General features: G+C 53.0%; 2 protein-coding genes across 2 annotated transcripts; both read left to right on the top strand.

Annotated features, from left to right (window-relative positions):
- Nucleotides 1–818: 818 nt before the first annotated feature.
- On the top strand, nt 819–1,752 carry LOC119109334 (larval cuticle protein 65Ag1-like). The gene is made up of 2 exons (XM_037232945.1): nt 819–827; nt 1,384–1,752. The coding sequence occupies exons 1-2, from the start codon at nt 819–821 to the stop codon at nt 1,750–1,752; spliced, it is 378 nt and encodes a 125-aa protein (XP_037088840.1).
- Nucleotides 1,753–2,357: 605 nt separating this feature from the next.
- On the top strand, nt 2,358–13,150 carry AIMP2 (aaRS-interacting multifunctional protein 2). Its single transcript, XM_037234575.1, has 7 exons — nt 2,358–2,428; nt 3,809–3,938; nt 8,561–8,752; nt 9,699–9,894; nt 10,135–10,334; nt 12,019–12,184; nt 12,397–13,150. Exons 2-7 carry the CDS (start codon nt 3,813–3,815, stop codon nt 13,032–13,034), a joined length of 1,518 nt encoding a protein of 505 aa, XP_037090470.1. The 5' UTR covers nt 2,358–2,428; nt 3,809–3,812; the 3' UTR covers nt 13,035–13,150.
- The last annotated feature ends 481 nt before the right edge of the window (nt 13,151–13,631 follow it).

Here is a 13,631-nt window from a genome sequence, read left to right as displayed (position 1 = left end):
GACCATCCTGGAGACCCATTCGTTTACCAGTCTTTGCCTACTCTGTCCTTCCAGTTATCGTCATGTCTGCTGAGAGAGTCGTGGAAGATCAGTTTTGTCTTTATACATAGTTACATTGTGGCAGTGCACTCGAAAACTTCCCATAAGCCTTCGTGCCCACATATCAAGCTACGCCATTCTACATAAAACTGTCTATTTGCGCTTCGGGCCACTTCCGATCAGTGGTGAGCGCCACCCAATTTCCATTGATCAAGGGAGATCGAATTACTGTGGTGTTTTTTGCGAGCCATCCATCATAATAAGGTTTTCAAAATGTATCGTATCACATCGGCTTCCAATGGCAAGTGACACTGGCAAGTGACGCCCCTGCTTGAGCCATTCCTCACTCTAAAAGCCTCTGCCTACTGCAGCCCATTCTTGTATCAATCCCATAGTCTTGTTCCGCGACAAATACCCCCAATTTTGCAGAATGGCATGGCGTATGAGCGAGTTCGCGCGGCAACAACATGACGTACCGTACCTAACAGATACCATTTCGTACAAAAGGGACTTACGAAAATGAACCTATTGTAGCCACCGATTCGACAAACTTGGAAAGGAAGTTTGTTGACAAAAGCATACGAATGCTGACCCCTGCAGGTGCCGATCCAGACCACACGCGGGCCGGGGCAGACGGGCTGTTGCGATACTCCGGCTGGATCATCGGGGGAGGTCACGAGGTGCCGCTCCCGGGTATATAAGGCCTGGTCGTCGGCTTACCACCATCCAGTCATCTTCAGCCGCGGGCAAGACATCCACCAGTTCCCACACACGGAGATATGAAGCTGGTGAGTTGGAAGCACCGCCTGACATGCTAACTGACGTTGTTTTGGCTTTTGGCTGAACAAACGGAACTCTGGCGGGGAGAAACTGCGATGTGCCCTTTAGTGATTAGTGCATACTACAACTGACTGCAAATGTGATAACTGCTTCTGAAATGGTACCTTTTTTATTTGAATGCAGCTGACCAATCATAGCCTCCTCAAGGTTTTGTAGCATAACCTCGTCAGGACTACTCATGAACTAGGTTGACAGTGAGGCCGGTAACCTCGCTGGGCATACCTTGTTGCACTGACACTGGCCCGATCATACAAAAGTATCTACTGCGGATATCTGACACGCCATGCGATGCCATGAAATGGCCGCTAGTGGCGAAGACTTTCCCGACAGGGTATATGCCACCAGTTAAGCATTGCTGTAGCCATAAGTAGTTGGATGTAATGCCATAGTTACGGATCAAACCCAGCACGTGATATTTCGCGTCGCCGACTGACTCCACCACCCCACCATGACCTCAGCTGCACCCCTTCCCGCCCCTCTGAGCAGCGCGTGCTCCGCCGTCAGGTTCTCCTCGTCGCCCTGGTGGCCGTCGCCGCGGCCGCGCCGCAGGGGGTACGCACCCTCAGCCAGCGGCTCGACCAGGACCCGCAGGGCAACTACGAGCACAGCTACGAGCAGGACAACGGCCAGAGCGCCAGCGAGGTGGGCCGTGTGTTCCCCGGTCCGGAGCCGGGCACCGGCAGTCTCAGCCAGCAGGGCAGCTTCCAGTTCGTCAGCGACGATGGCCAGACGTACCAGGTTGCGTACGTGTCGGACGAGGGTGGCTTCCAGCCGCAAGCGGCGCACCTGCCCGTGGCGCCGGCGCAGATCCCCGAGTACGCCCAGCTGAGGATCGACCACCCGGAGCTGTTCTGGGCCGAGGGCGCCCAATAGACGGCCAATGATGGTCTTACCATGTGACGGCTGTACCGAGACACGAGCGGAAACTTGTGACCCTGTGATTCTGACCTGAATGTGCTCCTGTATGATGCATGCTTTGCTTTGCAATAAAATGCTTACATATTGAAGGGTTTGTTGGAGACTTATCTCCGGCGTGTGACGATGCCGTGGCCAATGCCCGGATCAAGCGGACAAGGTGTTCGCTCAACACGTGTGCTTGGAAGGCGATCCGGACATGATTGCCCAGGCTGGCCGCCGAGCCACATCGGGATAGCAGAAAAATGCTGGCTGTACTGGTATAGACTTACCCATTAGTGGGCCAGTTCATTTAACTTTTGCATTATTTGCAGTGAGGTATTCATAAATCTAGCGTTCATTAATGCAGATTTATGTGATAAATTGTGTCAAAGATTTATTGTATCTTCTATGTTGTGCTCGGGTTTGCGTTGATTCGCGCAGGGTAAAAATGGCATACATTTTTGGGGTGCCATGCAATTTGGAAGGATTCGGCAGCAAAGTGTTGGACACAGCTCTGACGCAACTCTGACGAATTGCAACTGCGGTCACCGGCGTGAGAAACTCGTTAGAATTGATGCTTCCGGCTGGGCGCGTGCTGTGGGATTGGGTGCAGCAGTCACGGGACCGCATAGCGCCTGCCTGCTGTTGTTGGGTAGGTGGTGGTTTAATGGCGATTTCGCTGGCGCCTCGGATATTCTCAAGCAGGCACATCTAGGATGCACGTTGTTTTCCCACACTTGCCATACCTGATTGACTGCAATATGGTTGGTGGTGTCGAAGCGGTTGCGCGAAAGATGTGGTGTAACAATGATTCAAGAGTATTTTGGCCTGACTCGTCCAGTGTGCTGGATGGGAGATGAGAGTTCACTTGTCCTTTAAAAGCTAGTGCTGTCCATCTCGTGTAAAGTCTGGTGCATGCTGTCACTATTACTGACTAATCGACCATGAAAGGCCATATCAACAGTGATAAAACTGAGTATGAATAAAGCTTGTGTGTCAAAAAACTGTACTCCTCAATCAGCATTTTTTATTGTCTGTATCTGGTGACCATTTGTTTCAAACAGGAAGAGCATGCCCAAAGTTCTCAAGCTATTAATGAACACCTCAGCAAAATTCAAAGATGTGAAAAGGAGGTAAAAATCTTAAACTAGCAAATGCAGTTAATAAATATCAATAGGCACTAACAAAGGGTGGTCAGGCATGGTGATTCCATTAAATGTAATTGTTATATAGGAATGAAAGAAGACAACATATGAGGTTTAGAATGTGATTGACAGACTGATGGCAAGACAACGCAATAGAGGATTATGTGCCACACTGAGGGGAGTTGTGTCATCTATGAAGGTCATATGAAGGGCTCTGGTGATATAGGACCATACACTAGTCATCTGGTATCAGATTTGGGCATGTCAGTGATAGCAATATAGTTCAGGGTTTGGTACCCAGTAGATATGAGAGGATTAGTCAACTCTGTTATAGGGCAATGCTTGTTCATGCTGTGCCCAGTTGTTACTTTTTTCCATCTTCTTCTTGTTGCTTGTTTTCTTGTTTTGTGTTGTGTGTTTTTTGTATGTCTTTTCAGCAAGCTGGTCCCAAATGGAATATGTTTGAAAAGCTGTATTTATTGAGCATGGAGGAAACATGTGTAAAAAAGTCATGATGAATTATCTGTGATATTTACTTTGACCATGAGCCCAGGGTTGCATTGGAATTACCATCAAACCATTCCGGAATGCCTCTCATGTTAGTGAAAATATTCCACAATGCCAGATATTAGATGCTGTTGATAAATTGCATTCCACCCCTGCCCTGTGTCAGTATTCTAATGCAGTAAATAAATCAACAGTTCTGCTCAAACTAAACTGGGTGCAGTATTATGTAGTACAGACAGTGACCAAGGCATGGCACAGGAGCATAGCATAAACAGTGTCATAATAACTAAAATGTATGGAAGTGTAGTAAGTTGTGTAGAAAACAAAACATTTGGAGGTAGTTATGTTGGCTCAAAGGTGCATTCATGATCTATTTGCAGTGCAATGGCATCCTCCATGTACCACCTGCCATGGATTATAGACAACAATGTGGCCATCACCCTGCCAAGCTGCATGTACCGGATGACGCCGATCATTGCTGGTCTTCCAGATATCAACTGTGACCAGAAGGTGAGCTCATCACATTTGTTTTACATTGCAGGCACAAGCCAGCTGATCTTTCTTGTATGCAATCTTTCTAACCACATTCTTCAGCATGTAGACATTTTATTGCAAAGCAGAGCACACATACAGGAGCACATTCACGTCAGAATCACAGGGTCACAAGGTTCCACTCGTGTCTCGGTACAGCCGTCACATGGTAAGACCACCATTGGCCGTCTATTGGGCGCCCTCGGCCCAGAACAGCTCCGGGTGGTCGATCCTCAGCTGGGCGTACTCGGGGATCTGCGCCGGCGCCACGGGCAGGTGCGCCGCTTGCGGCTGGAAGCCACCCTCGTCCGACACGTACGCAACCTGGTACGTCTGGCCATCGTCGCTGACGAACTGGAAGCTGCCTTGCTGGCTGAGACTGCCGGTGCCCGGCTCCGCACCGGGGAACACACGGCCCACCTCGCTGGCGCTCTGGCCGTTGTCCTGCTCGTAGCTGTGCTCGTAGTTACCCTGCGGGTCCTGGACGAACCGCTGGCTGAGGGTGCGTACCCCCTGCGGCGCGGCCGCGGCGACGGCCACCAGGGCGACGAGGAGAACCTGACGGCGGAGCACGCGCTGCTCAGAGAGGTGGGGATGGGTGCAGCTGAGGCAGCATTCCAAATTAGTCCAGTAGGGTGTGTGGGATGTACACATAGATTCATGCTACCAGAATCCTGGCTCTCCGGTGGTCCCCGCATGCAGTTCTTTGGCGCTGATCCGTCGCCTTTGACCCCGACTCAGACGTCTGACCTATCCAGCCCATTTGTCATGCCTGAGGCGCATAGATACTGGTCTGACAGCCGCCCGATTCGATCCTGATTGGCCGATCGTGAGCAATGGGAGGGGCCACAAGCAGTGAGCCCAAAGCCAGGGTGTTACAGCATGAAAAAAAATATTGGCATCCTTGCCACCCAAGTGGTTGAATATTGAAACACCGTCCTGAGGTCATGACGGAGTGGCGTCAGGTGGTGGTGGTGGATCAAGTCAGGTGGTGATGTGTTAATATGAAAACAGTGGGTTTGGTGTGTGACTGAGCCGTGGTACCCGACTGCAATGCTGCACTAATGATTATTGGTATGCTTCATGAATGGCATTTCCCAACCTCTACTACGGGCGGTCGTCCTACGTCCTCGGCTGAATCGTTAGAAGCTGCCAGTGCTTTAGTCGGTCGGGCCTGGGCAAGGTTAACCCAAGATCAGGCCGCACCATTTGTATGCAGCGTTCATTGTGGACGCATCATCGTAGGTGTGTCAAAGTCTCTAACTCCAACTCTCAAAAATTGTCCTGCTACATTTATGTTAAAGGGAATGTTTCACATCTGAAGGTATTGAAGCAAACATCAGATGTGATGAAACGGGCTCAGTTATACCCATGGGTATGTTGTTAAGTAGAAAAGATTGTTCTATAATATGCTCTTCAGTACGTCGTTGTTTTATTACGTCATCGTACCTTGCACAACATCGACTGAAAGCTGATTGACGGCTCTTCTGTCTAGAAATTGTACTCGTGAACGTGAGATTTGAACGTCTCGACTATTATATTTTTTATCGGCCTTGGTTGCTGCATGGCTTATGAAATGACAGGGTTTGAGTGGCGTCATTTTGACGTTACGAATACCAGGGTGACTTTGAAATGCTGTCCCCATTTTCGTGGGCGTTTAGCCTAAAAACTAGAGGGGCTTAGGTCTTAAGAAGGGTAGGGCTGTAAGCTGCACCGAAAGGTCTTAAAGAATTTCTCAGGGAAAAGCCAAAGCGATGTCAGTAAGCATGTCAAGACTTGCTGCAAACTCACCAGCTTCATATCTCCGTGTGTGGGGACTGGTGGATGTCTTGCCTGCGGCCGAAGATGACTGGATGGTGATAAGCCAGCGACCAGGCCTTATATACTCGGGAGCGGCACCTCGTGACCTCCCCCGATGATCCGGCCGGAGTATCGCAACTGCTCGTCTGGCCCGGCCCGCCTGTGGTCTGGATCGGCGCGTGCAGAGGTCGGCATCCGCGTGAGTTCCCTCAGTTTCCCTGGGCAGATGTCTCTAGGCGTGAGATGCGTGGGAGAAAATGACGCTCTAGAGGAATGGCGGCATAGACGGCCTTGGTAATGTACATGGACTTAAGTGGTTACCTTGGTTGCGCTCGTGTGCGTGACTTGTCGTCCGTATTGTAATGCATAAGGCTGAAGTTGTGATGTCTTTTAGGTATGGATGTCTGTCATGAAAAAAAACGGTACAAAACACCCCTTAAAAGCGTGCGTTCACGGGGCCACATGCATCGGCCAATTGGAGAAGCTAAGAGCAGCGCGAAATTTCTGTGTCATATTCGTGGACTGCAACCACGGAAGTTGTCGGCAGTGGTCGCGACATTGATGATTAAGACCTTGCCGTGTTAGTATTTGTGTAAAGACCGCGGTAAAGGTCGACTCGCTGTGCAAGAAGACGGAGCTCTACCCCGTCGCCCATGCGTAATATCGGAGAAAATGCGCCCGTGAGATCCAAGCCCCAGTGGATGACTCAATGAAGCACTCACGATTTCTCAATTTATAATTGCACCCATAGCAACCCTATAGTGTTGAGTTGCCTTGGCAGCACCATAGATTGAGATATCGTGGATAACACCCAATCAGGGATCAAGCTACTACTCAGTCGAAATTTATCCCTGACCCGATATTATGGAAGCAACCATAATTGCTTTGTATGTTGAAGTATGCTGACTTTGCCTTCTTGGTATCTGGTTCTTAGGCGATTCTGCAGGTAGCATAACAACCTTCTTAACACCGTTCTGTCCAAATAAAATTTGGAGTTCGGAGAAATGTGGGACACCCAAGTACTTAAGAAAATACAACTTTTGAATGGACTTTCGGGACTAAAGGCGCCCGCATCTGGTGAACGGGGTCGCCATCAGTGCTTAAGACCTATATACAATTTATGGTTCCAAAATCTATGGGGTGTCTCACACCTACGTCGTTACAACAGCATTTAAAATGGCACTGAATCTTCCTCTCCCATGTGTCTTGTTCATGATAAGTTGCCTTTTGACCAAAGCGATTTATCAAGACCCGGTGTGGTAAAGTTGCTTGTCTGACTTTACTGACCATATGTTCTCAGTCATGGGGAGCTTTTGCCGTTAAGCTTTTGCGGCCACGTAGCGAGAGGGCGCAAAATCGCACTGACGTCGGCGCTCCATAAAAACTAATTGTCGCGAATCGCCAGCCAGCTATGGGAAGTGTAACACCCTAGTGGTCTTTTTGGCAGTCACACAACATGGAAGGTCATTAAGGGCCAACACTTTTCAGGATTCTGTCTGAACGATTTGATGGGATGAATTTCAGGGATCAGTGCTCACGTTAAGCGCTGCTTGTTGTGTTAATCGCGGTCCTTACCGCTCGATCTTGGAATTCCTCGTCAACGGCAGGATTTTGCAGCGGAAGCTTAACGTGTCGCAGTGCTCGCCGCTGTCTGTCCTTGCCTATGGCGTCGTGTGACCTTTTGCGCGGCCGCTGCCACTGACCGTTGCCACTGACCGTTGCCACTGACCTCTGCCACTGACCGTTACCATTCACCGCTGCCACTGGCCGTTGCCATTCACCGCTGCCACTGGCCGCTGCCACTGACCGTTGCCACTGACCGTTACCATTCACCGCTGCCACCGACCGCATGCCAACACAATCCGGGACAAAAAAATGAGCGCCAAAAGCGAATCGAACCCATCCCGCCACGGTTGTCTGTCTCGGAAGACGGGCTCTGCATCCAAGCGAGTTATCGGTACGGACTTGGGGTGCCCGTAGGTTCTACCGAACACGAGCCGCGTGGTGCACGCGACTGCGCCTACCAGCCAGCCCACCTAAGATCAGGCTCGGGTCTACCCCAATAGACCCGAACTTCCAGCTAGTTCGCGGTAGATTCGCGACAGGGCTGCTGCTTTAGCGCTCGGGCTGTGAGAGTGACCCAGCCATGCGCCGTCTCACCTCCAGAGTGTGGCAATTTCGAAACACCACGCTCTGTGAACTTGTGCCACGTTACGTTGATCATGGTGAAGATATTTCTGCCGGCCGTGTGGTTGAAGACCGCGCTCATTAGTGAAACATTGCTCTGTCGTAACGTGCCCCACACGTCTTTTGCGGAGGGCGGTATCTGGACCTTCGATGTGACATAACCTGGCCTTTCTTGACGCAAGACGAACGGTGGATCCTTACCCTGATGCACCCGGTAGATGGCGCTGGTTGTCGGGCTCTGATGTTGGCCCGTAGCCAGAGGGACGGCACGGGCTAAGTTTAGCGCGGGAGCACGTGGCGGGACCGGTGGTCGGGTTTCTGTGTACGTGATGCTGCGTGCCGGTGCGAGCTAAAGGCACTGTTCCATCGATGATGGGCAACTTTGTAGAGGCAGCTTCGCAGTTGATAACTCCTTGGTTGGCATTGTTTTCACGTCCTTTGTTTGTCCGATGCAAATGTTCATCTAAAGGGAGGCTCCTGGCTCCTCAAAAATTTTCCCCTGTTCACCCGTATCTGTGCTAACTTGTGTCAGCGGTCGTGTATAAATGATGAGCTATGCCAGTACAACTGATCAAGAGCGTAGTGGTGTTCATTTTGATCTCGCGTCCCTCCAGGATGCGGGCAAGCTATCAGCAAGCACCGACACAGCTGCGTCAGATTTGGCGCAGCTAGAGCGTCGCCAGGATACGATTCTGGCGCGGCTAGCCGCTCTCAAGGGTCAGGTTGAGACGGCGCGGCAACAGCTGGGTGCCAGCAGCAGTGTCGCCGCTACCATGGCAACCCCGCCCAGCCAACTGCCGGCGCTGGTAGGTGACCGCAAACATAAAGGGTTTTTGGCCGAGAAGCATGCGACGGTCGGTCTGTGGCCGAGTGGTTCTAGGACAGGCCTCGATTCTGTGGCTGCATGTAGGCGTTTGGCACGATCGCTGGTCCCTTGCTCGGGCACATACGTCGTACGTTTTCGTTGAGGTAGTTACGCCAAGCAGGCTGTTGCATGGTTTCCTAGTGTGAGGAGATTAGATGACTTTGTACGCGACATGAAACATAATATTACGTCGTGTTATGCTAACCAGACATGCTAGTCAAGCTGCGTCTCGACATCGAGCTTGTGTGGCGTATTAGCTACTTAGCCTGTGAGGTGTGTGAGCTACTGAGCTTGTGTGGTGTGTGAGCTACTGAGCTTGTGTGGTGTGTGAGCTTCTGAGCTTGTGTGGTGTGTGAGCTACTGAGCTTGTGTGGTATGTGAGCTACTGAGCCTGTGTGGTGTGTGAGCTACTGAGCTTGTGTGGTGTGTGAGATACTGTGATCACGAAGCGCCGCACTTACATCGCATCGCACCGCATTGTGAGGCAGTGTCTGGTCTTCACACCAATGCATTGCCGGCCCAGCCACGATCTTGACTCGTGATCACCGGATGGCACCGGACGCCGCTGTTGGGTCAAGTACCGTGCCTTTTAGAGGAGGCGAATACAGGGCCAGTTAACCGCAAAGCGGGGCCTTAAAAGGGAACGGCTAGCCTTCTCACCGTCTTGGAATGCAATCGCCATGATGCCCCATCCCCCTCCTTCCCACTATGCCTTCCATGATGCACCAGCGAGTTCCGAACAGCTGGTGCCGCGATGTCTTCCAATTGTCCTGATGAAAGCCGCTTAATTGTTCGACGACGCGTGCAACTGTTGTCCTCGTATGCCTTCGTCGGCTGTCATTGCGACAGGGCCGATGCACCTGCCCCTGAGCCGCCCTCGCCCCCAGAGCGGTGACGTGGTGGTGGTGGCGTCGCCGTCGCGGCCGCCGCACTCGCTGCTGCTGCTGCGTCGTCTCGTGCCGGCCCTCTCGCTCACCAGCCACGTGCACTCGACGGCGCCGCCCGTGGCGGACGCGCTGGGTCGACTGTTCCGGTGGCGCGGGGCTGACGGCGGCCCCCACCTCAGGCTCATCTGGAAACAGGGTGGGTGCAAGGCGGGGGAGGGGGCGGGGCAGCGTGCTCATTTTCGGCCCCGTCTCATCGGCGCATCGCTTCGGCAGGTCCTCGTCGTTTGTTGTTCAGTCTGTCGTCGGCAAACCTCAGTAGCGCTCTCAAGAGTGGCCCCATCAAAGACCCTTTGTGGTGAGACGGGCGTTTCTGGGTGTGACCTCGCCACCGGCCCGTCGTGGCCGCGTTCTGCTGACGCCGCTGACCCGGTTGCAGTGTCGGGTGAGCCCCAGCTGCTCGTCTCGGCCGACCAGCCGTGCCCGCTGGTCGGCGAGGACCAGCTGTGCCGGTTCCTGGCGCGCTCGCTGCTGCCGGGCCATTACGAGGCCGGCGGCGAGGCGCGAGCGGCGCGCGTCGACCAGCTGCTGGAGGAGGGCGGCCAGCTGCTGCACGGCGCGGGCAAACAGCGTCAGGCGGTAGGTGTGGGCTCCGTGCGTGGCGGCGTCACGCGGGCTGGGTGAAGGGAGGGGGAGGTGCACTCAGGGCTTTGGAGATACAGTCACGTTTCCGTCGACGCACGGGCGCGTTGAGGGGAGTGGGAGAGATGAGTCACCAGAAGGCTGTAGAACTGAGCTTTTCGCCTGTGGATGTTGTTTAGGAGGAAGCGTATTGAACACCTTTCCCGACTTCTGTGACTCGTCCCCAGTCTGACTTTTGACCCGCGGCGAAGGCCCTTATTGTCAGTTACTTGTTTTGATGGGGCGGTATCTGATAGAACGCAAAAAGCAGTAGAGGAGATAGTCCCTGTACCGTGGATCGAGGACAGGTGTTTTGAGAAACTCACTAGGCATGTCACGGTCGCTGACATGAAGTTGTGTGTAGCGATGAAGAACGTTTCGGCTTGTTTTGCTTTTGTCGATGGTGCTGCATCCCTCGCATTGCAGTTACAAGCTACTTCTTCATGCAAAATTAAGATCTGCTGACTGAAACATGTTTCCTGTCGAGCTGAACTTAAAGGAAAGTTTCATATTTGTGTGGGGTTTTGAACTGAAATAGCCATTTTGAAGATAATTCGACTCTGTTCATAGCCCTGCCTTTCTTGAGAGCTAAATCCGTCTAGTTTTTGAGCTACACACCCGCGAAGATGTGCAGATTATTTCGGGAAAACTATTTCGGGGTCTCCCAGGCATCTATGACGCCATAATAGCGTCGCCATTCCACTAGCCATATGCGATAAAGGGCAAGAAAAAACTGAATGTCGAGTCGTTCATATCTGGCATTCGTGAGCACGATTTCCAGATATAACCGCCGCCAATTGGCTCTCAATTAATGTTTTGCGAGATACGATGACGTGATCGAACAATGACGTAATGAGGAGCATATTTATTTAATAGAGAATGGTGTTTTGTAACGCAGCCTTTTTCACTTAAATAGTATACCAATAGTTTTAAGTAAGCTTGTTTCATCATATCTGGTACTTGCTTCGCTGTCTTCCAGTAATTATAAGCAAGCTTGTTTCAGCATATCTGATGCTTGGTTCACCATCCTCAAAGGTGGAGCATTCCCTTCAAATTGTGATCCTGGTACGTCTCGCCTCATATGCCAGAAGTCAGATGTTACCTTACGTCAATTTCGTGTATCGTGGAACGCGCCATGCAGCTTCAGCTCGCCTTGATTGCTGATAGGTTTTACCTGACTTCCTGCTGACTTTATCTTCAGTTTTGACATGATAGAAAAACAATAGTTCTGTTGATAAGGCTAAAGATAAATTGAGAGCTTCTTTAGCGTGTGTATCTCAGGATGCTGACAGCGCCAAGAAGCTTTTCACTCTGACACGCCAGGCGAGCGTCACACACAACCGGACACGTGGCGGGCAAACGGGCACCGACCTTCGTGCCTGGCGACGTAGCGCTCGAGATGGACATGTGCGGCCGAATGGGCCTGTTTTTGGTCCCGAATGTTGTGCACGGCATTGGTCTGAAGCGAGCATGTGTAAGAGATCTGTAGCCGGTCCGTGGTCCCCTCTTGCCACGGTTGTGGTATGTCGTTGACAAACTGCGACCACTTCATGCATTACAGCCCTGTAACGAAGTGTCTGTCGTCGCTGACCTTGTCTGATGAGCTATTTGACCATGTTGATGACCCCAGACCCGCCTGCAGGCGCTGCGGTCTCTGGACGCCGTGCTGGCACGCCAGCCGTACCTGCTCGGCTCGGAGCTGACGCTAGTGGACGCGGCAGTTTGGTCGGCCCTCCGCGCGGCTGCGCTGCAGTCGCCGCCCAGCGTCACGGCGTGGGGCGCGCGACTGGCGGTGGCGGCCGGGCTAGGTGATAAGAACTAGCGGAAACGCGACCGGCAAGCCATGTTCTGACGCGCCCGGAATACGCCTGTAAAGAATACCCATGTGTTCCGTTTTATGTTGGCTTTAACTGGCAGCTTGTGTTTTGCCCTCAGGTCGTAACAAACTTGGTTTTGGTGTTGAATCGTGGCTTGCTTTTTGCCACAATGGAACTTTTTGTAAGGGCGCTTTCGGTGACAGGTGTTGACACGGGTGCCGCGCGCGTCTCCGTCGCTCTCCCGAGCGAACCCCGCGCCGACGCCAGACCGGCCGCCCAGCGCGCGCCGGCTGCGACTGCCCCCGCAGCGCCCTCTGCCGCGCCGCCGCCGCCGCCTGCCGGCGGTCACATGAACCAGCCGCAGCTGCTGGCGTTCCTGGAGCGGCTCGGGATCGCGACCGAGACGATCTCGCACCCAGCTGTCTTCACCGTGGAGGCGATGATGCCGCACCTGGCGCGCGTGAAGGGCGCGGTCACCAAGAACCTCTTCCTCCGCGACAAGAAGAAGCAGCTGTACCTGCTGTCGGCGCGGCACGACGTCGAATTCCGGCTGACCGACCTCGCTCGCCGCGTGCCCGGCGCCAAGGAGTTCCGTTTTGGCGACGAGGAGGTGATGCTGGCGCTGCTGGGCGTGCGCCAGGGCTGCGTCACCGCCCTCGCGCTCGCCAACGACGGGGGGAAGGCCGTCCGCTTCCTCGTGGACTCGAAGCTGATGGACGGCACGTTTGATAAGCTCTGGTTCCACCCGCTGAGCAACGAGGCCACCACGGGGCTGTCGGTGGGTGACTTCAAGAAGTTCCTTGCCGCCACGGAGCACGAGCCAGTCCTGGTGGATCTGTAGCTTGGTTTTGGGGCGTTCGGTGCGAGCGGTGCTCACCTCTTCAGCCGGCAGAAACCCATGTTTGAACTGCCTCTTGTTTTGGGACTCCAATGACATAATAACAGGCTGTTACGATGTTTGAGATTTTGGTGATGCGAGTCAGACGGCACAGCAGAGGACAACGAAGACGGGCTGGAGACACGTCGTACCGGGTCGGAGGCAAAGATGACACGATGACACGAACTTCCATGCTTGTTGAGCAGTGTTTTACAAGTTTGGCGTCTGGTTGAAGGGAGGCGTGTATGGTAATTTTGGACGTATGGTTGCGGTGACGCTGAAACGAAGAATGGTACTGAGAGGCACAATATGATTCCATAGTATTCCCGACCGGCCCCGATAAACCGGGCGGGCAAACTACGTGCGGTCAGACCAGCCCTGCACGGGCGCTGCAATGTACCGCCCGAGTGCTGCATATTACGGGCGGCATAGTGTATCGCCTCTATCCATGTATGGGACGCGTACCTAGTCTGATATGCCGCACACTGCTGGGACTAGCAAATGTTGTCAACGAGCGCGACGCGTACATTCGCCAGCGAGGCGTCGGAAGGCTGCTGGGTC

Source organism: Pollicipes pollicipes, unplaced genomic scaffold, assembly GCF_011947565.3.
Source record: "Pollicipes pollicipes isolate AB1234 unplaced genomic scaffold, Ppol_2.1 Scaffold_7231;HRSCAF=8579_pilon_pilon_pilon, whole genome shotgun sequence".
Classification (NCBI taxonomy): Eukaryota; Metazoa; Arthropoda; class Thecostraca; order Pollicipedomorpha; family Pollicipedidae; genus Pollicipes; species Pollicipes pollicipes.
Note: the sequence above shows the minus strand (reverse complement) of the source record. Positions and strands in the feature narration are given on the sequence as shown.

Bases quoted from the DNA above. Each gene is read 5' to 3' on its own strand.
- AIMP2 (XM_037234575.1), top strand. From the start codon at position 3,813: ATGGCATCCTCCATGTACCACCTGCCATGGATTATAGACAACAATGTG. The intron at 8,753-9,698 runs GTAGGTGACCGC...CCTCGCCCCCAG, and splicing joins CCAGCCAACTGCCGGCGCTG to AGCGGTGACGTGGTGGTGGT. The intron at 10,335-12,018 runs GTAGGTGTGGGC...ACCCGCCTGCAG, and splicing joins CGGGCAAACAGCGTCAGGCG to GCGCTGCGGTCTCTGGACGC.